Consider the following 24,769-nt stretch of genomic DNA (forward strand, 5'->3'; position numbering starts at 1 on the left):
GGCCTATTCTCAACCTCAAATCACTGAATAAGTTTGTGAGAGTGTCCAAGTTCCGTATGGAAACACTGCGCTCAGTTGTACTGGCCATGGAACCTGGAGGCTATATGGTATCCCTGGATATACAAGATTCTTACCTGCATATGCCTATTGCCATATTGCATCAGCAATATCTGCGGTTTGCTATTGGCAACCTTCACTATCAATTCCAGGCTCTGCCATTTGGACTGGCCACGGTCTCTCGGATCTTCACCAAGGTTATGGCCGGTATGACAGAGTCAGGATCCTGCCGTATCTGTACGATTTGCTGATTCTGGCAAACTCCCATGATGTCCTCCTCAGTCATCTACAACTGACGGTAAACTTCCTACAAGCCCACGGGTGGCTCATCAACTAGAAGAAGTCCTTGCTGGTCCCTGCTCGGAACATGGTGCACCTGGGGGCACTACCGGACACACAGTCAGCGGCTGTTTCTGTCTCCAGAGAAGGTCCTGAAACTTCAGGACAGAATCATATACTTCCTTTCTCGCCCAAGAGTGTCGATACACTCGGCAATGCAAGTACTAGGCCTCATGGTGTCGGCTTTCGACATGGTAGAGTACGCTCAGTTCCCTTCCCGCCCTCTACAGAGGTTAATCCTTTCCAAGTGGGATGGCCTGCCTCATCGGATCAAGTCTCACATGATCTCCTTGACTCCGGAGGTTCATCTGTCTCTGACCTGGTGGCTACAGGACCAGGAGTAGAGCAGGGGCCATCCCTTCTGGATCCCCAACTGGGTCCTACTGACTATGGACGCCAGTCTGAGGGGTCGGGCGCGGTGTTGGAGCAACCCTCTTTCAAGGGTCGATGGACCATGGAGGAATCACTCCTCCCGATAAACATTCTGGAATTGTGGGCAGTGTTCAATGCTTTGTCTCCCGCCCTGCCTCTGATACAGAACAGGCCTGTTCAAGTACGGTCAGACAACGCCACCATGGTGGCATACATAACCATCAAGGCGGAACACGAAGCCGCATGGCAATGATGGAAGTGTCATAAATCCTTCGTTGGGCGGAACGCCTTCTGCCGGCAATATCGGCAGTGTTCATTCCGGGAGTCCTCAACTGGGAAGGTGATTTGCTCAGTTGTCAGGACGTGCAAGCCGGAGAGTGGAGTCTTCATCAGGAAGTCTTTCAACACCTAGTGAACAAGTTGGGCCTACCAGATGTAGACCTGATGGCGTCTCAACACAATCACAATGTTCTGGTCTTCGGATCAAGAACCAGGGATCCTCAAGCAGCGTTTGTGGATGCACTGGCAATTCCATGGAACTTTCGTCTGCCATACGTGTTCCCTCCAGTGTCACTCCTGCCCAGGGTACTACGGAAGTTCAAACAAGTAGGAGTAATACACTTCTAGTCGCTCCAGCATGGCCCAGACAGCATTGGTTCTCAGACCTGCAGGGTCTATCAATAGAGCGTCTTCTTCTACTTCCTCAACGCCCAGACCTCCTCGTTCAGGGCTCTTGTGTCTATCCAGACCTGGCCAGACTGACATTAATGGCGTGGCTCTTGAAGCTTTACTCCTGAGGGTCAAAGGATTCTCTGAGGTGGACATCCAAACTATGCTGAAGGCCCGCTAACCGGCATTTGCGCAGATTTATTATAGGGTCTGGAATTCTTACTTCACATGGTGTGCTGCTAAGAATTACGAGGCTTACGAATTCAGTACTTTCAGACTTCTGGCTATTCTGCAACAAGGCCTGGACTTAGTCTGGCCTCCCTCAAGGTTAATATCCCTGCCTTGTTGGTATGGTTTCCTAGAAAAATTGTGTCTATTCCGTACGTTCATACTTTCACTCAGGGTGTTTTACGGATTCAGCCTCCCTATGTCCCTCCTGTGGCTCCATGGGATCTGTCTGTTGTTCTGAATGCCCTGTAAGAGTCTCCATTTAAACCTCTTGAGTCACTGGACCTTAAATGGCTCACGCTCAAGGTCCTGTTTCTACTGGCTATTGCCTCTGCTAGGAGGGTTGCGGACCTAGGCGCTTTGTCCTGTAGTCCACCCTTTCCCATATTTTACTGTGACACGGCAGTTCTTAGAACTCTCCCTGGTTATTTGTCTAAGGTGGTGTTATCTTTTCACCTTAACCAAGAGATTGTGGTTCCGGCCTTCATCTCTTCTGGTTTGTCCTACAAATAGCGGCCTTTATATGTGGTACGGGCTCTCCATATATACTTGGAGAGGACTGCCTCTATCAGGAGGTCAGATTCCCTTTTTGTAGTTGTTGGTTTTCACAAATGTACCTGGCCTGCGACTAAGCAAACTTTGGCCAGATGGATTAGAATGGTGATTGCACAAGCTTATGCACAGGCTGGGCCTCCAGCTCCTGCTGCTATAAAAGCCCATTCTACTCGGTCTGTTGGACCTCTTGGGTGGCCCACTGTGGCGCGTCCGCAGAACATTTGTGCAATGCGGCTACGTGGTCCTCAATGAACACGTTCATTAGGTTCTATGCCTTTGATACTTCCGCCTCCCAGGATGCTTCCTTTGGACGCCGGGTTCTCATACCCGTTAAGGCGCATCCCCTCCCTTGAGGAACTGCTTTGGACATCCCCAATGTATTCCCTGTGGAACACAGTGTACCCCGCTGCAGAAAAGGAGATTTATGGTAGACTTACCATTGTTAAATCTCTTTCGGCGAGGTACACTGGGTTCCACAGGGCACCCGCCCTGACGCATCTAGCTTCTATGGGTTTGTATGGCATTAGTCGCTGGTCCCTTCTCCTGTCGTGTGAATGTGGTTCTATGTGACTAACATCTGCCTTCTCTTATACCTGCTCCTGCATTGGACTGGTTAACCAAACTTAGCTCACAGTGCCTGGGTGCGGGGTTATAGAGGAGGCCCCAATGCATTTTGGGACAGCTAAAGCTTTAACCTGTTGGTGCCTGGATTAAGATCCATCTCTACATGCCTATGTATTCCCTGTGGAACCCAGTGTACCTCGCAGAAAGAGATTTAACAATGGTAAGTCTACCATAAATCTCCTTTTATACATCCCTGCAATGTATTCAAATATCGCAATACAATTTGAGCAAAATTATTACATCCCATCCGCATCTGAGATGCGCATTGTGGTAAATATGTCCCTATATGTGTACTGATCACTTTAGCTATTCCATTGGGGCTTATTTAATAACATTGCAAAATTCACAAGAGACACGCATTGTCATGTGTTTGGAAAATAACATCTTTAATCTTATTGGTTACTGTAGATTACATCACTTTGCATGGTATAAATTAGATAAACCTACAGTACGGGTGTAGTATGTTATGCCGGCAGTCTGTCTCCCGGCAGGCAGCATACCGGCGCCGGAATCCTGACCGCCGGCATACCGACAGCTGGACGAGCGCATATGAGCCTATTGTGGGCTCGCTGCGCTCGCCATGCTGCGGGCATGGTGGCGCGCTATGCACGCCACGCTATCTATTCTCCCAACAGGGGGGCCGCTGACCCCCAAGAGGGAGAAAAGCTGTCGTTGTGCGGTCGGGATTCCGACGCCGGTATGCTGGTCATTGGGAGCCTGGCCACCGGCAAACTGAAGACCACCCCTACAGTACATGTGTTTCAGGCTTACTGAGTCTTTGAACTCATAATAGATTTATTTACCGTTCTTTGTGATTTTTTTTTTTTAACAATATAATAGTAAGTATTGTTTTGTGGTCTCAATATACAGGTCAGTACTTGCACCTGTAAAGTAATATTTATATTTGCTGACAGTCTGAAGTTTGGACCAGCCACCACTGCTTACTGACCCTATTTAGCATTGTCCCTGGTGAGTTGTTACTGTATTTACTGCAGACTATCACAGAGCAATCATTCTTGGGTAAAGGACTTACAGAATCCCCTGAACAACACTCTCCCTTGTGTCAGATGACACTGCAACTGGGGAAATGTGAAGGATTTATCCACAATAAATCTTACAAGAAGACAGTTGAAGGACCCTGCAAATGAAACCGCTTCATTCACATTGAATGCCAGAGCACAATGGTCTAGCATCTGTTCATTTATTGTGCTTGGGGTCATTAACAGGCCGCGGTATAACATTATTATCATCTATTTACAAACCACTAAAATATTCTGCTGTGCTGCTCAGATAGCAGCAGATAGGTTGTAACAATAAAAAACCACTATAAAAATAATAAACTCTCATCAGAAGATCACATGAGCTCATATTCTAGAATATACAAAGTCGATTGAGAAGACAAAAGTAAAATATACCTGAATCCCTGGTATTTACACTAGAATTATTATGTATAACATTGGCAGAAGAATGGCATAACTCCAGCCACCTACCTTCTAGTACCCCTATTGTATTTCCTTGTCTCCTGTTGGTGCCGTGACTGCAGATACAGTGCCAAGTAAACTACATACCCCAAGGAAGAATGATATGACCCCATAAATACTGTAAATGGAGATAACACAAATGTTTTATCTGTGCTGAATAATTGATAAACTGCTACTATAATTACTCATTATTATCCCTTTTAACACACCTCCCAACTGTGCAGTGAATCCTCCTTTGGTACAGTTAATTTAATTTTACCTACAAGATCGCTCTATCGATTTTTTTATAAAATTATAAAAGGAATATATGCCCTGTTGGGACCCCCTTCCAACCATTATACTTTGTAGTATGTGGTTTATACAATATTGACTCTGTAGCACATGTGCAAGCTCATAGATACTGGGTTAATGGTGTCAAATAGATGCAGAAGTAGCACATTACATTTTTGTTTGTCTGGAGGCTTGCCAGTGGCGCCGAGAGGGGGGAGAGCGGGTGCTCTTTACAAGGGCATTTTGGAGGGGCCCGGCGGTGTCAGGGGTCCCGTTGACCCCTCACTTCCCAGATGTAGACTGCGGCACTTGGGACAGGGAATGAGAGGACTGACTGCTGCTGCAGCAGAATCTCTCCCCAGCCCTGCACACACTGCTGTTTGTTTTGCTTGGAGAGAGGCAGCTACAGAAGCAGTCAGTCCTCTCTCTCCCGGACCCCTGTGTGATGTGCAGGGGAGAAGAGGTGGGGGAGCGGGATTGCACAGACCTAGGGTGCTGGTGCATGCGGACTGCATTGGTCAAGTGCATGTCTGTGGTCAAGTGTGTGCCAAAACCCACTCTTTTAATCAGATTTTAATTGAACTGAAAGATGGAGTCCCTATATCTCTCTATGATGGCTAAGCAGTGCAGGAAGAAGCTGCTGTCTAATACACATGAGAGCACCTCCCCCCATTAACCAGTTTCTATCACACAGGGGTGTCAAGGGCGAGGGGGATATGTATTAGTTGTTGGAGGGGCTGGAGGGTCTCAGGTCAGTTGCGGATGGGGACATTGTCTCCCTTTCTAGCACTGCTGAGGGAACAAATGTTTTTGGTTTTTTTAAATGTATCCATACTTTTTTATATCTAACACATGCTGGGTGGTTAGAGAAGGTCTGATTAACTAAATAAGTTAACAAGGTTAAAAATTATTAGAAATCCAGGAAATTCTTTTAGGTCTTTAGAGGTTATCAGTCTTCCAAAAGGCCTTTTCTCTATGAGGGTTGAATCGCAGAAGCCAGCAGTTCAGTTTGGGACCACAGATGCTCTGGCAGAGGCCAGATAAGCGGCTTCTTTCAGACCTGGGTAACAAGAGGTGCCGTATCCACCATGAGATCTCCTCCAGAAGAGAAAAAGGATACGATAAATCCTATACAGGTAACCTCCCACCTTGGCCTCTTGGAGCCAGATTACAAGTGCCTTCTAAAAATTATGTGTTGTCCCTACCACTTATGCGTTTTCCATACCAAATGTTCCCCTTTTCTAGAAACTGGAGTCCTCTATTAGATGATATATTCTCCTGAGCTCTATCCCAAGGCAAAACAGAGTTAGCAAACATTTCCAAAAAAGGTTGAAGAAGCCACCACTTCCCTGTGCTAAAGCAGGATGGCTCTTACAGGCCCGTTTTGAACATCAAGTCTCTAAACCTGTTAATAAAAGAAGAACATTCAGAATGGAATGTCTAGCAGACAATCCATTCTTCCTTTCCCAGAATGACCTCAAGGAAGCCAATCATTCCATCCACATCCATCAGAACCACAGAAGGCTTCCCCTTGTAAGACGCATAAAAAAGAATGCTAATGGAATTGGTTAACTCTCCCTATGCCTTTCTCCAGACCTCTCCTAGACCCTCTACCAGACATATAATTTCCTCTACATCTACCCTTATGGGCCAGGGGGCTTTCACACAGGACAGTGTATGATCCATCCAGGAATTCAGTTGCCAGATAAATTTCCTGGAACTAAGAGTAACTAAGTTAGCCTAGTTATCTCTAGTTTCCATTCACCTCCAGATAATTATCTGCCTGGACAACAAAATGGCAGTTTCTTATATTCACAGCATGGGAGGCACCCAATATATCCTTTTCTGCTGAAAAGCAGTAAAGATCTGAAATTGGGCAGTCCAGATGTCTATCTTTTTGTCAGCTGTATATATTTCTGGGTAGCTGAACAAGCTAGCAGTTTCCTTGTCAAGGAAATGTGTTACCGTCCAGCTCCAGGGTCTGGACCTAGAAAGCCTTCCACATGGATGCCATGTTTTTTCCATGGACAGATCTCTTCAAACCTTATGCCTTTTTTCTTCCAGCCATTGAGTATTCAGATTGTGCATCTCGTCGCATTTTAGTTTATCCTGTATAGCCCACTAGAATCTGCTTCCTCTTGATGACCCCACTATGAAAGAGAACTAAAATTCTGCTAGGATTTTCCAGAGGCTGCTTTCAGGTCTGCTTTGCTGCTGAACCTATTACAGCCTCACTGCAGCTTCAGCAGTTGCTGACTGCTTGTGGACTCTTCCCTGGCCGCCTTACTCCCCAGTTACCTTACTTAACCTGTCCATCATGTTGTGAGCTGCTGACTGACTTGGGAATTGACTCCTGCAACACACTTAAAGGACAGACACCATCTTGGTTATACACCGTTGTTGGCTTTCATGCCTGGAGCTGCTTTCAAGCACCTAGCAGAGACTCTGATGTTAGTTTGGAAAAAAGGTGTCGGGATGGTCCTAACTGGCGCTAAGCTGCTCAGGTGTCACAGATTTCAAAAATAAATGTCACCACATTTACATCAAGAAATAGAAAACCAGCAATATGAAACACTGTCATACACCACAAGCGCTAAAACAAGATATCACCATAACGTCCCTTTTAGGCTGAGTGACGGGTCCTTTCCTCTCAGGTATAACTCCCATTCAAGTTATCAACCATAGGATTCACAGGTGTAGATATCATAAAGAGAGATAAAATACAAAAAACAAACAATATGTAGTACGTAATGTCAAGTCCTATTGATGTATATATAATGACTTTGGATGATTTAAGCTGGATTCAGAGCGTACCCCACTCACACTATAAGTGGAAATGTAACACACATCAAGGTTTCTTTTACAAAGGCGGCTTTCATTTATTCATATGGCGGCCGATGTGTTAGAGATAGGGTATCACACAATAGTGAGTGATACCCTATCTCTAACACATCGGCCGCCATATGAATAAATGAAAGCCGCCTTTGTAAAAGAAACCTTGATGTGTGTTACATTTCCACTTATAGTGTGAGTGGGGTACGCTCTGATGTTAGTTGTTCTGGCTCCCACTTGCAACTCCATGACCTTGTTGACTGCCTCCAGGTGCAGCCAGGAGCTCTGCCGGACAAAATGCTGACTTTCCTCGAGGAGGTATTGCTTCTGCTGGATGGCTCGAGGGGATCTGAGAACTCTCACCTTTACTGCTGGGCTCCTCTGCTTTTCCCTTGACGGCCAACCCTCCCTCTGAATAGGGGCACTAACGTCTTTTCTCCAGCTCAGCTTTGTTTACTCTTTAACCTTTCCTGGGTGACTGGAGACAGTGCAGCCCCAGCAGTGATGTAGAATAGTCTCCCATCTGCCTCATAGCTGTGCTGCTTTGCCTGTGCTGCTGGAGGATATCCATAGCCTGCATGCTGTGCTCACTGTGCCTGGTCCCAGCGTGCTCATATCTCATGTGCCCCTGCACCATCAAAGTAACTGCCTACCCCTCAACTCATCTACACTGTCTGCCAAAGATCAAGATTCTCAACTTCCATTGGGTGCCTCCACATCCTACTCTCATGCCTCTTCATTGATGGACGTGGTCAGATGGTGGAAATTATAACGCATCTCAAATCGCTTATGACCTTGATCTCCAATCTTTGGAAAAACACATCCATGAGGCGATTCAAATCCAAATTTGGTTGGTTTGGACAGACTACCACAACCCGCTTAGATAAAATACAGGATATGCTGGACTGTCAACTTAAATACTCCATAGAGTATACTAGGTGCTTGGATGATGTTGATAATAGAGGTAAATGCAATAATCATTGGATGCAGGGCATTCCAGAGGATGGACCACCTTCTGGGATCGAGGATGCACTCACAAAAATCTTTTAAAAATTTCTTGGACAATGACCGTGACACCCAGATAGTATTTGACCGAGCACACAGAGCTCTCCATCCTCGAGTTCTCCAGTCTGAACAACCCTGAGATATGTGGAAAGGCAAGCATATGGAAATCATTGAATTCAATGGACAGCCGATTCAAATAATGGGGAAACAGCGACCACAATATGGTCACAATTAATATCAGATTTCATAAGCAGTCCTATACTGGCTCAACAAGGACTCTAAACTTTAGCAGAGTTAACTTTGACATGATGAGGGAAGCTTTAAGGGATATTGAATGGGAAATTTTGTTTCAAGGAAAAAATACTACGGAGAAATGGGATGTATTAAAATCACTGCTAGTTAAAAATACTCTCAAATTTATTCCCACAAGCAGCAAAAAAAGAAATAAAAATCCCAAACCAATGTGGCTTAACAAAAAGATAAAGGAATTTATGGGCAAGAAAGGGCGAGCATTCAAAAAATACAAATCTGACGGTAGTGCAGAGTCATTTCAGCACTATAAGGACTGCAACAAAATATGCAAAAAAGAAATAAGAGCGGCTAAAGTAGAAACTGAAAAACTAGTAGCAAAGGAAAACAAAGCGAATCCCCAAAAAATCTTTAAATACATCAACAGCAAGAGATTAAAGAAGGAAAGTATAGTGCCTTTAAAAGACAAGTTGGGAGTCTTAGTCAAAAATGATAATGACATAGCGGACAAACTAAATGAGTTTTATTCAATGGCTTCAATACAGAAAAGTGTAAGGTAATGCACTGTGGTAGCAAGAACAAAAATTACACCTACATACTAAATGGGGTAACATTAGGGGATTCTGTACTGGAAAAGGACTTAGGTGTTCACATAGATAGCAAATAAAGCAGCAGTACCCAATGTAGGATTGCAGCAAAAAAGGCTAATAAGATATTAGCATGCATAAAACGGGGAATTGATGCAAGGGACGAGAGTGTTATACTCCCATTATATAAATCACTAGTGAAGCCACATCTTGAATACTGTGTGCAGTTTTGGTCACCATACTACAAAAAGTATATTCTGGAGCTAGAAAAGGTTCAGAGGCGGGCGACCAAACTAATTAAGGGCATGGAGACGATGGAATACGAGGAAAGGCTTGCAAGGCTAGGCATGTTTACATGAAAAAGAGGAGACTAAGAGGGGACATGATCAACATTGACAAATATATAAGGGGACAATACACAGAGCTTGCGCGGGATCTGTTTTTGGTAAGATCAGCACAGAGGACACGTGGACACTCGCTTAGGTTAGAGGAGATTCCGCTCAATGCGGCACAAAGGTTTTTCACAGTAAGGACAATACGTGTTTGGAATTCCCTGCCTGAGGGAGATGTAATGGCAGACTTAGTCAACACCTTTAAGAATGGGTTAGATAAATTCCTAATGGATAAGGATATCCAGGGTTATTGTGCATAGTCGCGCACTATAGTTACTATGAAAAGAGGAATAAAACACAATGGCTGACATCAGCATCAGACAGAATTTAGACCAAAATATTCCTGCATAGGAGACCACAAATAGGTTGAACTTGATGAACAAATTGTCTTTTTTCAACCTTCGATACTATGTTACTATGTTAAATCTTCCCAGATATTTCCTGGAGCACTCTCCACCAAAGGCTGACCTCTCACACATGCACTTAAATGGAAAGACATCAAATTCCACTGGGGCCTTCCCTCCCTATCTTGAAAGTATTTGAGAACTTCTCATTTTGAGAAACCCTTAGGGGTGTATTAAATAGCTGTCAGAAGCTGCCGTCTTGTTGGAAAGACGGCAGCTTCCGACAGATTTCGGTCGGAAGGGGTTCCGATCTATTAAAAAAGAGCATTTTTTTTCCAACAAGTCGGGAATTCCCGACTTGTCAGGAAACACGTGGATTGGCGGAATAGGCGCCGATCCACGTGCTTCTGTCGGAAACAGAGCCAAATCTGACAAGGTTTTGGCCCCCTTTCCGACAATCTCAATCCGACGTTAAAAAAAGTCGTATTGAGCAGGGCGTCCCCCTGGCCAGGCACCTCACCCACCAGCCGCCGCAGACATCACCCCCACTACTGAAGACTTTTCCCTCCACCGGCCGTCGCTGGCAGCTACCCCCGCCGCTGTCCAACTCCCCCGCTGCCCACCGCTGGCAGTTCCCTTCACTGCCCGCCACTGTCAGCGCACCCGGCAGCCGCTGACAGCAGCAGTAGGACAGGACCCCTGGTACAGCCAAATCCGACAGTCGTATTTGGCCGTCCATTGAATAGCCCTTGTCGGATCCATTCTGACAAATGCATGTCGGAATGGATCCGACACTTATTGAATACACCTACAATTACCAATTGGCTATGCCCCTTAGCTCCCACAGAGATTCCTCGGCCTAGGTGTGAACCCTGGCGTTCAGTTCACATGCAGCGTAATACCTGCTCTGATATTGCCACCTCTGGTGTACCATGAATATAGCTTCCAGAATAAGGCATACTGGCCCTGCTTACTCCTTTAAAGGCATATGATTTGTTGATAGCAGTCTAGTTTTATTCGTTCTCCTACCTTTATACTTTTTTACTTTACTTTGATCTAAGATGGCTTGATTTAGTTATACAGGTTGAGTCTCCCTTATCCAAAATGCTCGGGACCAGAGGTATTTTGGATATGGGATTTTTCCGTATTTCGGAATAATTGCATACCATAGTGAGATATCATGGTGATGGGACCTAAAGCTAAGCACAGAATGCATTTATGTTACATATACACCTTGGCCCTCATTCCGAGTTGATCGGTCGCAAGGCGAATTTAGCAGAGTTACACACGCTAAGCCGCCGCCTACTGGGAGTGAATCTTAGCTTCTTAAAATTGCGACCGATGTATTCGCAATATTGCGATTACTAACTACTTAGCAGTTTCAGAGTAGCTTCAGACTTACTCTGCCTGTGCGATCATTTCAGTGCTTGTCGTTCCTGGTTGACGTCACAAACACACCCAGCGTTCGCCCAGGCACTCCCACCGTTTCCCCGGCCACTCCTGCGTTTTTTCCGGAAACGGTAGCGTTTTCAGCCACACGCCCCTGAAACGCCGTGTTTCCGCCCAGTAACACCCATTTCCTGTCAATCACATTACGATCGCCGGAGCGAAGAAAAAGCCGTGAGTAAAAATACTTTCATCATAGTAAAGTTACTTGGCGCAGTCGCAGTGCGAACATTGCGCATGCGTACTAAGCGGATTTTCACTGCGATGCGATGAAAAATACCGAGCGAACAACTCGGAATGAGGGCCCTTATACACACAGCCTGAAGGTAATTTTAGCCAATATTTTTTATAACTTTGTGCATTAAACAAAGTGTGTGTACATTCACACAATTCATTTATGTTTCATATACACCTTATACACAAAGCCTGAAGGTCATTTAATACAATATTTGTAATAACTTTGTGTATTAAACAAAGTTTGTGTACATTGAGCCATAAAAAAACAAAGGTTTCACTATCTCACTCTCACTCAAAAAAGTCCGTATTTCGGAATATTCCGTATTTCGGAATATATGGATATGGGATACTCAACCTGTATTGCTTTCTTATTGCTTACCATAATTATATGGTGATTCCTGTTATAGAGTACATTGTTATTCATTTGTAGGCCTCTCATGACCATTACCTCCACTTTATTCATTGAGCCTCCAATTCACTATTGCTCCTTAGTTCCCATCCCCTTCCTCAGATTATAAATTTGTCCATGGACCCTGTTGTGGTTTACATAGCTTCTCATGTGGAATTATTGTTATACTGCCTATTAAATTTGCTATGTTTCTCATCTGTTCTCCTTTTTTCTCCCAACATCTGTTTTATTTCTGTTTCCTTTCTATCTGTCCCTTCCCTCTTTCTCCTCCCTCCTTCTCACCCATAGTTCTGTGGACTTGATCCTGCAGCTCTATTCGTCACAGTTGATGTATGTATAGTATGAAGCCCCATGTACATTGGCACTGAGGGGGGGTACTCTTTACCCGGGCCTGTTGGAGGGTTCCGTTGCCCCCCCTTTCCCCATTGTAGACAGCGTGCGGCCACTTGTGTGCAGGGAGAAAGAGGACTACTGCTGCTGCAGCAGCTTCTCTCCCCAGCCCTGTACACGCTACTGTGTGCCTCACTGGGAGAGAGAGGCAGAAGCAGTGTCCTCTCTCTCCCCGCCAATCCACGTGCATGGGTGAGTGATCACACCCACTCCTCCCACTCCCCCCGCTCAGCGACGGCTTCCGCCGCCCATTAGTACTCACCCGGCGCGCCCCCACCCTTGGAAAATCAGTCACTCTCAATATTCACCTATAGGTCGCACCGTTCACATATCAAATGTTTGGGGCTTATGCTTTCGGGGGGTTTGTCTCAGCTTGTAGCCCTGAACCATTCCCCTTTACTGAACTGTATTGGCTGATCTTCTCAAAATTCTCCTGGTTTGGTAAGATAAATATAATTACTGTACTTGTTTCAGACTCTTCCAGTCAAGGTCCCCTCTAGCTTCCTTTCTGAACTACACCGTACTATAAGACAATTTGTTTGGTGTGGGAGGAGACCCAGGTGCAAACATGCAGTACTCTTCTGGCGGAAACATCAGGGTGGCAAACAGCTCCCAGTGTTCTCCAGTTACTATAAGACAATGACACTTAACAGAATCTTGGCCTGGACCAGGGGTGAGGGTGAGAAGCAGTGGGTTTTGATAGAGGACTTGGACTCTGTGGTCCCTTTATGTTACCTTTCTTGGTGCCAGAAGATCCCACATATTCCACACCCTTCCATAGGCCACACACGTGATCTCTGGAGGCGTGTGAGATCTAGTGGGGGCATATCCACTGCAATCTCTCTTCTTACACTCCTCCTCCATAACCCCTGGTTTCCTCCCAGCACTCGACCATCTGCTTTTCACTCTTGGAATGATGCATGGCAGGATAAACTTGGTAGTCTCATGTCTGTTGGAAAGGTTAAATCCTTTGATGATCTGTGTGAGTGCAGTACCGGGTCCTATGCAGTGACAGGAGCTGGGTGCTGCACATAATGTCACAGTGTAGCACCCGGCTCCTGTCACTGGAGTGGAGTTGCACTTTGGTGTCACCTCTTAGCGGGTGACACCCGGGTGTGAGCCGCACTCCTGTTGTGATGACACTGTCCACTGGTCCAGGGTTTTGGCTTCTATCCTACTCCACTATCCCAGTGGCCACTTATTAAAAATCTTTGCTTAAGCATATAACTAATCCAGCTAAAGAAGTTATTCCAGTCCACTGGTGCGCCTACTCTTATTCATTATATTTTTATATATAAATGAATTAATCATTCACGGTCAGTTAATCTGTGGAGCGTGCTAGGAGTAAGTCACCACAGGCCGGATATCTAGTCTATGTATGGACAGCGGTGGGGCTGCGGGCGGCTGCTGCTGTCTATAAACTTCTTCTAACAAGTCTCTCTGTGACAGTTTGCCCTGCGGGAGGTGGTCTTGGGCTGCTCTTCGGTGGTGGTCAGCTACATGACGTCACATCGGCACCACCGAGACCAGACCAAGTGATGAGGGTAACTGGGGGAGGGGGCAGGGGATGCAACCTGTTAATGTTTTTTTTTTTTACTTAATTGATGTGGCAGAGCGGACAGTTTCTAAAGCATTACTAGACGCTGGGACCAGTTTTCTGTGTCCTTGATTCTAGAGGCACCCCTGACCCCTGGGGCCCGGTACGGGTGTCCCCTTTGACCCTCCCTGTTGCTGGGCCTGGCGACTGCAGGTTCCTGGCTGTCAGCAAGGGGCTGTTGCTTCTGAGGACTCGTCAAATATTCCCTTTGCACACCACTGTGAATCTGTTTATACAGGCAGGCGGGCTGGGGGGAGGGGGATGTATATACTGTATATAGTGTGTGTGTGTATGTATATATATATATATATATATATATATTAGTGGTGGGCAACGATTAAAATTTATAATCGCGATTAATTGCATGATTTTCTCAGATTAATCGCAATGTTATACGCAAGATTCAATAATGAATTCAAAAGTAGTGTATTGCGCACATTTAGAGAGCTCCAGACTTGTCTGTCAGCTTGGTGAGTCCCATGTGCTGATTTTGCTAGCCGCTGCTTCCTCTCGTCTCCTCCATCTTGCCGGGCGCCAGCTGCTTGTGAGTCCAGCATGGGGATGTAGATGCAGCCACTGGAGCTGGGATAAATGCTGCATTTGCTTCTTCCTGTGTGGGCCAATCTTGGAGCCATGGAGACCGTGATAGTGCCGGCGAACGCTGGGTGTGTTTGTGACGTCAAACCAGGAACGAAACTGACTGAACTGATCGCAGTGGCAGAGTAAGTCTCGAGCTACTCAGAAACTGCTAAGAAGTGTCTTTTCGCAAATCTGCTAATCTTTCGTTCGCAAATCTACTATGCTAAGATTCACTCCCAGTAGGCGGCGGCTTAGCGTGTGCAAAGCTGCTAAAAGCAGCTTGCGAGCGAACAACTCGGAATGACCACCAATATGCTATCACAGTAAAATCTGTGTTTCATACTGTGCCACTTCATGGTGATGTATACTGATTTTAGATGTGTTTTTCTGTTCTCTCATGGCAGATACAGTAATCAAGCTGTTATCTTGTGGTTATGATATTGGGCTAGTCTAAGTGCACACTAATGATGGTGATCTGTATTAAAGCAAGCTTACAGACAGAGGCATTAAAGCTGTAGAGATGTGTACACCGCTGTGTATGGGTGAATAAGTGCATTTAGTTCCATATACGCAATGTGGGAGTAATTATGGTTACTGGGCCTAATTCACTAAGGATTGCAGATGCAAAGCTGCTCGTAGCAACTTTGCAATTGCAATTGGGACGTTAAACCGCGACAGCAGACTGATTAAGCTTAAGCTTTCTCAGCCTTGCCGATGCAGTTTGGCTTCCAAAGCTAAAGTAACCCCGCGCCTCCCAACAAACATTCACATATCTGCGCCACAATCGCAGGACCCATTTTGCACGTGCCAGGACTCAAACATTGGGGAAATGCAGTAAGGATTGCATCAGAGATCCTGAACTAGCCGCACTATCCCTCTGTAACTGTAATTTCGTTATTAATAATTATTTTTCAGTGTGCCATTGTTTATTTCCATTGTCTCATACTGTAACTGTAGTAGTGGCTCCTGTATAATGGGTATTGCAGCCACCTACTTATGTCAGTCTTCGGCAAGGATTGTACGAGTTCACCTTGGCAATTAGATCCTTTGCTATATGGCACAATGTCCCAGAAGCTTCTAGACTCAAAGCTTCTTATTTTAATTAGCACGATTCAATCAGCCATACAAAAGAAAGGAGGCTGGCAGAGTAATTGAGGTTTGTCAAAGCCAGTTTTTCATTTCAAAACGCTTCTTCCACTCCTCTCTCCTCCCACTCTCCTGTCCTCCAGCTCTGACCTGTTAGAAGGATGGGGTGAAGCCATTAGAATTTGAACAGCTGCCAATAATACTAAAAAAAATAATAATAATAAATAAATAAATTAAAAAAACAAAATGAAAACAATAGAACACATAAGTAAACAGGCTGGACTTTCCCAAACCTGAAACAGCAAATACAGTATAACCGTTCAATGTCAGTATTCATGTAAAGAAATTAATATTTGTACGATAGCAGAACAAACAATTTATAGGAAGATGTCACCTTGCACTGACAAGTCTGGGGTTGGTTTTCACTATGAGAAAGGCCCAGTGCTTGTGGTCTACTTATTATGGTGAATGCCGTTCCTTGATGACTGAAGTTGGGGTTGCTAGAGCTTTTGATGGGGAGAGGCAGATCCAGACCTCCCTTGACCCCAGGTTCAGTGTGATAATTCCCCTTGTAACACTTCTCCCCTGCCCACTACCGCTGGCTGCTGTATAGCAGTGCAGCGGAACATAGGGAATGGAGAGAGAGAGAGAGAGAGAGAGCAGACTGCAGGTGCTCAGCGGCTGCAGCCTTCCTGGACCCTCCGCAGCCCAGCACACATCAACGTGTGCTGGGCTGGGGAGTGCAACTTCTGCCACTGAGCAGCAGGGGGTATGGGTCGTTGGGTCGACTCAACGTAGGCCGACAGTCATTAGGTCGACCATGGAAGGTCGACAGGGTCATTAGGTGGACATGGTCATTAGGTCGACAGGTCAAAAGGTCGACATGGGTTTTTGGACTTTTTTTGTGTCGTTTTCTTTGTAAAGTGACTGGGAACCACAATTAGTGCAACGTGTCCCCTCGTATTGCTTGCTTCGCTCGCCAAGCTTCGGGCAAGGTGCCTCGCTCCGCTACCGCTGCGCTCGGCACAGGATACCGTTCCCAATTGTAGTCCACGTGGATCGTAAAGTATGAAAAAGTCCAAATAATGAAAAGATTGTGGAAAACTCATGTCGACCTTTTGACCTGTTGACCTAGTACATGTCGACCTAATGACCATGTCGACCTAAAGACCATGTTGACCTATTGACCATGTCGACCTAATGACTGTCGACCTTCAGTGGTCAACCTAATGACTGTCGACCTAAGCTGTGACGACCTAACGACTGTATCCCGCAGCAGGAATCCCCTTTCTCTCTGCCTGTCTGATATGCTGCAGCGCTGCTATACAGCAGCCATTGGTAGTGGACAGGAAAGAAGTGTTACAGGGGTGGGGTGATTGCACTGACCCCCCCCCCCCCCCGGATCTGCCTGTTCAAGTTGGGTTATCCAGGGTTTTTTATTTCGTCTTTCATGAATTAACCCTTTTGCTCCACTTATGCCTTTCAACTGCTCTAAATGTTTCCTTCCTGACCTGTACCATTACAGAAACAATAATATGGTACAGCAGGGTATATTCATTTGGTATTTATATCTACAGCACTGCATGAGATAAACATTGCCAAAACTTAACATGCTACAGACTTGCAGTAGAAGCATAATAATGATAATAAATATGAAGAGCCTAGTAATTAGTGCAGCACACAAAGTTAGAGATGTGGGCGGAACCTCATGTTTTTGTTTGGTTTAACCACCCTTAAGTGTTTTGGTTTGGATTCAGATTTGGTTTGGGATTTTTTTTCATTGATATAGACAGCTTAAATTTGGGCCTGTTTTTGATCCTACAGAATTAACCTCAATAACATTAATTCTCAGTATTTCCAGTGAATTTTGACCACCTTACAGCTCACAGTGTTGTTCACCAATATTGACCAAAGGCTGGCTGCTAAATTAGGCAAAAGAGCAGCAGCACAACATGGCAGTAACTTTAAAAGAATATAGCACATCTATGAAACATTGCGGAACTGCAGTGGCAGACAGGATGTCAGTTTAATAAACTATGACCCCATAAAAAGAATGGTTTCATTAATCAAGAAAAGGCCCCAGGGCAGTATAGGGAAATGGAAAAGCAGTGATTAATTGATTGATTTACTTATTGATTGATTGATTGAGTAATTAATAGGAATTGATTAATTTAGAAAATTAAATTTGTCTGTTTTGCAGCAAATGAGAAGAGAAAAGGTTGTAAAAGAATATAATGGTAATAGCCAAGTAATAGTAAATATTAGGTGGCTGACCTGGTGTCCATACTGCCCCCCCCCCCCCCCCTCCAACACCCCTATCATAGGCGTTTCTATAATGCATGCAGTGTGTACACACGGGCCCCTGGGTCCAGGGAGGTCCACACCGTACACCCTGCACCCATATTGTATACTTACCCCTCCGGAGTCTCGCAGCGGCCCTGCAGTGCGGCCATTCCCGAATGATTTGCACATGCGCACTGGAGATGTAACTGGGAACAATGCACAGTAGACTCTGGCATTATGCCAGAGTCTACTTGCTGCCAGGAGGGTAGGGGGCCTGCAACCGAGGCAGCACGCGGATCCCCTCCTCTCTTAAAATACCCCTGTAGTACATTTATGAGGTGCACCAGAGAGTCTGATTATGAGGGATAATATCATGTTTTTTCTCCTAAATGCAGTCCACAAGCAGAGAGATGTTCTGCTTACCCATGATCTACAAGCTTGCAAACATTTCTGTTGACTATTGTGAATATTTTTGTTTGTGAGGCACCACGTTATTTCTGGTTGATAATATGTTGCAAATTAGTAATGTACTAGAGCAGAGGTTCTCAAACTCGGTCCTCAGGACCCCACACAGTGCATGTTTTGCAGGTAACCCAGCAAGTGCACAGGTGTATTAATTACTCACAGTCACATTTTAAATGGTCCACAGGTGGAGCTAATTATTTCACTTGTGATTCTGTGAGGAGACCTGCAAAACATGCAGTGTGTGGGGTCCTGAGGACCGAGTTTGAGAACCTGTGTACTAGAGCAATAGCCAAGAAAAATACTGATCTGCTTATTATTATTTTGACAGATTTTTCAGATTTTGATAAACAATTTGCATGAATTTGCTGTAACAGGGACAAGGTGCCTAGATGTTTAACGGGGGTAATTCCAAGTTGATCGCAGCAGGAAATTTTTTAGCAGTTGGGCAAAACCATGTGCAGTGCAGGGGAGGCAGATATAACATGTGCAGAGAGAGTTAGATTTGGGTGGGTTATTTTGTTTCTGTGCAGGGTAAATACTGGCTGCTTTATTTTTACACTGCAATTTAGATTGCAGATTAAACTCACCACTTCCAAATCTAACTCTCTCTGCACATGTTATACCTGCCTCCCCTACAGTGCACATGGTTTTGCCCAACTGCTAAAAAATGTCCTGCTGCAATGAACTTGGAATTACCCCCAACATCCCTACCTCTACTAACTTTGGACTCACAAATGAGACAAATGCCTTGACATATGTCAGGTTTGGTTAAAAGTAAGAATCATTTTGTAGTACAGACAAATAGGCTGTGCGTATCAGGCAAGCACTAAGTATGTAACACAAACCAGCTAATATAATATGATCAGGGATGTAACTAGGTGTGTGCGGAGTGTGCTCCGCACATAGCACTGCAGGGTAGGGGGCCCTGTTTGCAGCACTTGTCAATTATTAATTATCTAATTACTTTTACTTGCAGCTTCTCTCCTTTTTGAAGCCCAGCATCTCCTGACGGTCCCTCTTTCCTACCCCCACCCTTTTTGTTGCTAATATCTATACAACATTCATGGACTTGAATTGATAACTCTTTGTTGTTCAGTCGCACTGCTATTTATTACATTTTGGGATGCTGATGTACCCGGGATTTGAACCCATTGCCTATGACATTGCAGTTGGACACTCTGTTGATTGAGCTATCTGCCCTTGCATAGTAAGCTATAATATTCCAAGCTGGAGAGTTCTAACTTTGTGAAGGGGTGATCAGTGTTGTGGCTGGGCAGATCTATGTAGTGTGTGGCTGCAAGGGATTGGATGTGTGGCTGCACATTGCATGGATCTGCTTGGTGCTGGTTATGTTTTTACGGGGTACAAGTAGCTTCATATAGTTATAAATCTCATAGTTTTTATGCAGGATCAAGTGGTTCGGTGGGTGGGGTGTTTGGCTAAGATGCAGCAGGTTGTGGGTTTGAGTCCTGGGTGTGGCAGTATATTGAAATGAGGGGTATTGTGGCTGAAAGGCAGCAAGCTCTCGGGTTGAGTGCAGGAATGTGGTATAAAGAGGATTTCAATTTTATTACATTGTTCTATAAATGTGTGTGTATATATGTCATGCCCCTTCTCCGCGAGGCATTCATATTTTGTCCATATCGGTAAAATGGGCACTGATTCTCTTTCTGGCAAGGGGCACCAAAAGTCTAGTTACGGCTCTGAATATGATATGCACTGTGTCACTTGTTTTAATTTTGAAAAGAGCAGGAACAATTGGTCAACTTCAATAATAATAATAAGAATTATTTTGTAATAGACAAATTGGTGGTTGGTATCAGACAGGCACCTGGCAGTAACACATTCCAGCTAATAATATAGTATGTACAGTATGCTGCGTCACTCTTAAAAATAAGTGTTTTTATTTAAACAGGAAAAAAATGTATTTTTGTAATGATTATTCTTTTTTTTTTAGAACAGCTAGGAAAACATTTAAAAGATGGCTTCTTGCTTCCTGGGATGCAGCTCAAGGTAGACATAGCAAGGTATTTTTTTTTAACAGATAATCAAATCAACACTTTCTGCAAAGGCTCATACACAAGTGACAAGCAATACTGCACTGCAGAACAGGGTCACTTTAACAAACAAGAGCCTTTTTGTTTTTTGTTTTTACTTGTTTTCGCAGCACCACACAGTTTGCATGTGTTTGCATTGTAGTAAGGGGGTCATTCAGACCCTGCCGCTGTTGCGGCACACAGCACAGTTTGCCCGTGGCTCTGCGGACATACCCATTGCGGCCGCATCCATAAAGGACATTTGTGGAGCAGCGACGCGTCATTGTGGAGGCGGGTTGAGGCAAACAGGGACCGTTTTTGGGGAGACTATGTGATGGCCGCTGACCACCTAACAATACAGCCAGGGGTCAATCTTAGATCCGACGTGTCCGCAATCCAATTGCGAATGCATCGGGGGGCGGCCTCACACATGCTGGGCAGCCCCCAGTATGTACATAGATGAACGCAGATCTGGCGCCATCTGGGTTCATCTCTGAATAGCTCTATATCTGTGTGTGTGTTGTGCACTGGGCAGTGTGTGTGTGACAAACACTGACGATGATGCCTGCAGACACTGGCAGCCAGTCACCATTCCCAGTTCCCAGGTACCACTAAGTAAGTGTAGTATATACAGGGTCGGATTAAAGCAGGGGCGACAGGGTAGGTCGTCCCGGGGCCCCTACACATTAGAAGCCCCCACAAACTGTCCCCCCGAATCGGATCCCAACAGAGGCACCATTAAAGTTGGAACACAGCCCTTAGCTGTGTCTCTCTGTTGCCCCCAATTCGGCTGCTGAGAAGCTACAGTGCAGCAGTCAAATCCTGCGAGACACTCACTCCAACAGAGCCGCTCGCAGCCCACTTTGATACTGATGAAGGAAGCTGAGTGAGGTGCCATTTTCTCGCAACTCAGACAACCTCAGCAGAGCTGGCGGCAGTGGCGGTTTGGCTCCCTGGACCCCTATACCCTGGATCCTGCTCCTTGGTGGCTGTTTTGCCAGTGACCTCCCTCAGTGTTGAGCGGACCGTCCTTCACTTGAAGACAGAGAGGCAAAGTCATCATGAGCCCACCGAGAGTCATTGGTGAGTAGTTGTAGTGGGGGCACTGTGTGGCATGTGGGGGACACTGTGTCATATGGAGGACAATGTGTAGCATAATAAGGACATTGTGGCATATGAGAGACCCTATGGCTTAATAGGTAGTCACTGTTCATCATACTTAGTTTTGGGGCACTATATGGCATATGGGGGCACTATGAGACACAATGTAATTTCTTTGGTAATTGTCCACACACATGAGTTAATCCGGCCCTGAGTATATACAGGTTGAGTATCTCTTATCCAAAATGCTTGGGACCACAGGTATTTTGGATATCAGATTTTTCCGTATTTTGGAATAATTGCATACCATAATGAGATATCATGGCGATAGGCCCTAAGTACATTCACACAATCCATTTATGTTTCATATACACCTTATACACACAGCCTGAAGGTCATTTAATACAATATTTTTAATAACTTTGTGTATTAAACAAAGTTTCTGTACATTGAGCCATCAGAAAACAAAGGTTTCATTATCTCAGTCTCACTCAAAAAATTCCGTATTTCGGAATATTTGGATATGGGATACTGTGTTATATATCTACCTACTCCTAATAGCACCTGTTATATCTGCCTCACCTGCAGTGCACATGGTTTTGCCCATTAGAGAAAGATTTTGCTGTTGCGATCAGGTCTGAATTAGGCCCTAAGGACACTATTTAGTAAGGATGGCAAAGTCTGCTTTTTAGCAGAATTTGTAATCCTTTTGATCACATGCTGGGGGCCGCCCATCGCAGGGCAACGCAGCCCAGCATGCTACCCTCTGTCTCTCCTCTGCACCCACAATGAAATTGCAGTCGCACCGCAATTTCAGCGTGATCACAGAATTTGTTGATGCCTCCTGCTGCCGACCTGATCACGCCCCCAGGCCACGCCCCCATTCGACTGCCACTGCTACCGTTTCCATGATGCCGCCACTGCATTGCTCTGTTTCCACCTAGGAAATGGAGCGTTGCCACCCCACAAACACCTCTGCCTGATTGACAGGCAGAGGTATTCACATTTACTGCGGGGCACCCGCAGAAAATGCAGGCGCATGTGCAGGATGGGCCCTGTGCATACGCCTGCATCATCTTAGTCATTTTTGCATTTGGAACGCTAGTCGCGATCTTTCCTGAATGAGGTCCTAAGTTTGCTGTTATGTCAAGGTCGATATGGTCAAAAAGTTTACACATTTTTTTTTGTGTGTGTGTGTAATTTTGTGATTTTAAACATTTTTTTAACCCAAATTTGTTGAAGTTCGTCCCCTCGCGGGCACACTTTGCTCACCACACTACGGAGTAAAGGTAATAGTTTGTAACATGGATAGTAAAGGAGGCAAAAGTTGTCAAGCATGAAAAAACTCTAAAAAACATGTGTCGACCTTTTGACCTGGTCGATCTTTTGACCCTATCGAGTTTTTGACCCTGTCAACCTTTTCACTGTCAACCATATGGTTTTGACCTAATGACTGTCTATCTTTTAACTGTCTATCTATACATTGGAACCCAATCCAAACTGGCAGGAAATTAGATCAGTTTAGTTAGCCCAAGTTCCTTGTACCTTGTGGGTGCAAATGGCTGATTTTAACTGGTGCGACTGCTATGGTTGCTGCGTCCCTCCATGGCACACCTCAAACTCAGGCTTGCCATCAAGGAGGGTCTGTGGGTACTTGAGTCCCGGGCCCAGCCAGAAAGAGGGCCCTGGCGTCAGCAGTGTGGCACTTTATATGTAGTGCTGGACCCACCAGTGTTCCAGGTAGCACGGCAGCGGCAGGCAGAAGCCGGCATGTGGAAAGAGACAGGAACAACTGCATTGTAAGTATGACATGGGCTGCGAGCCAATCGGAGCTCGAGGACTGGCAGTCAATCAGGAGCCACTGGCTCCTGATTGTCTGTCGGTTTGTGAGCTCTGATTGGCTCGTGGGCCGCGTCTGATTCCACATTTAAAATGCCACTGTCCTTGTCTCTCACTACATGCCAGCTACTGCCTGCCGCCGTTACTGGTGGGTCCAGCACTACATATACCATACCACACCGCTGACACCCAGGTCCTGAAGCAGGTGCTGTAGTGAACGGAGGCCAGAGGGGGAGGAGGAGCCGCTGAGCTGCATCTCTCCTCTCTGGTCCTTTGCTTTCCCTTTCTGTGTGACTGCTGAGCTTGGGTGCTGGGGATCTGACGTCATGTTCTAGTGACCATCCCCAGCGCCAAATGTCTATAGGAAAGCTGACAGCTGTTATCCAGGCCAGGGAGGAGAGGAGGAGGTCTGTCTGGACAAGAGGAGGAAGGCCACCCCCACACCCTTCAAACCCCTTATCCCACCCGCCCACCACATTTCCTCCCTCATGTCATCTCTCCCCAAGTCCCCTGCGCTTCTTACCTCTGCCAGTGACTGCCTGATCTCTGAGGAAGTTCTCCACCTGCCCTTGCGACCACTGATGTGGATCAGAGGTGATGCTGCAGCTCTGCTGTATGCCCAGGTAAGTAAATTGTAATTATCACTATATTTATCACCCTTTTCCTGTCATGTTTAGCCTCTCCCTCTCTATTTATTCCAGTCACTCACTACCTCTCCCCATCACCCTCTGCCATTCATCCTCTCCATCACCATATGCCTCTCACCGTCATCCTCTCCATGTCACCCTTTTCCTTTTCCTGTCACCATCTTCCTTTTCCTGTGACCCTCTTCCTCTCACCATCATTCCCTCCCTGTCACTATCTTCCTCTCAATTTTTAAACTGGTTTACGCACCAATTGATGTCCCACTCCCGCTGTAGCTCCACAAATATTCGCAGTTCCGCCCACCTCTGCATCCCGCCCTTCCCTGGGGAAGGGATGTGGGGCCCTGCCCATTTTGTCAGTCCCGGGCCCCACAATTTCTGATGGCAGCCCTGCTCAAACTCCTAAACTCTGTTCAAAGGGCCTAATTCAGGTTGGATCGCAAAATGCGATCCAACCGGAATCTTTGCGTTCGCCTGGTGAGTGCATGCGTAGGGCCTGTCTGGTGAGCATGCTGGGCGGCCTTGCCCTGTGATGGGCGTCCCCCAGCATGCATTACTAAGGATTGCAAATTCTGCTAAAAAGCTGAATTTGCAATCCTTACTGAATAGGGTCCAAAGTTTGTACCTTTAAAGCAGGCGTGTGGAACCTCCAG

General features: G+C 45.7%; 1 protein-coding gene across 1 annotated transcript in view; it reads left to right on the forward strand.

Moving 5' to 3' along the window:
• Window positions 1–5,683: 5,683 nt before the first annotated feature.
• Window positions 5,684–24,769, forward strand: part of LOC134910911 (putative nuclease HARBI1) — a 68,505-nt gene continuing 49,419 nt past the window's right edge. Inside the window, exons 1-3 of the mRNA XM_063919298.1 lie at window positions 5,684–5,731; window positions 17,949–18,013; window positions 20,454–20,523. Of these exons, the coding sequence (XP_063775368.1) occupies window positions 5,684–5,731; window positions 17,949–18,013; window positions 20,454–20,523 (183 nt within the window). The remainder of the gene's footprint in view (window positions 5,732–17,948; window positions 18,014–20,453; window positions 20,524–24,769) is intronic.

The sequence above is a fragment of the Pseudophryne corroboree genome, chromosome 4, assembly GCF_028390025.1.
Source record: "Pseudophryne corroboree isolate aPseCor3 chromosome 4, aPseCor3.hap2, whole genome shotgun sequence".
NCBI classification, from domain to species: domain Eukaryota; kingdom Metazoa; phylum Chordata; class Amphibia; order Anura; family Myobatrachidae; genus Pseudophryne; species Pseudophryne corroboree.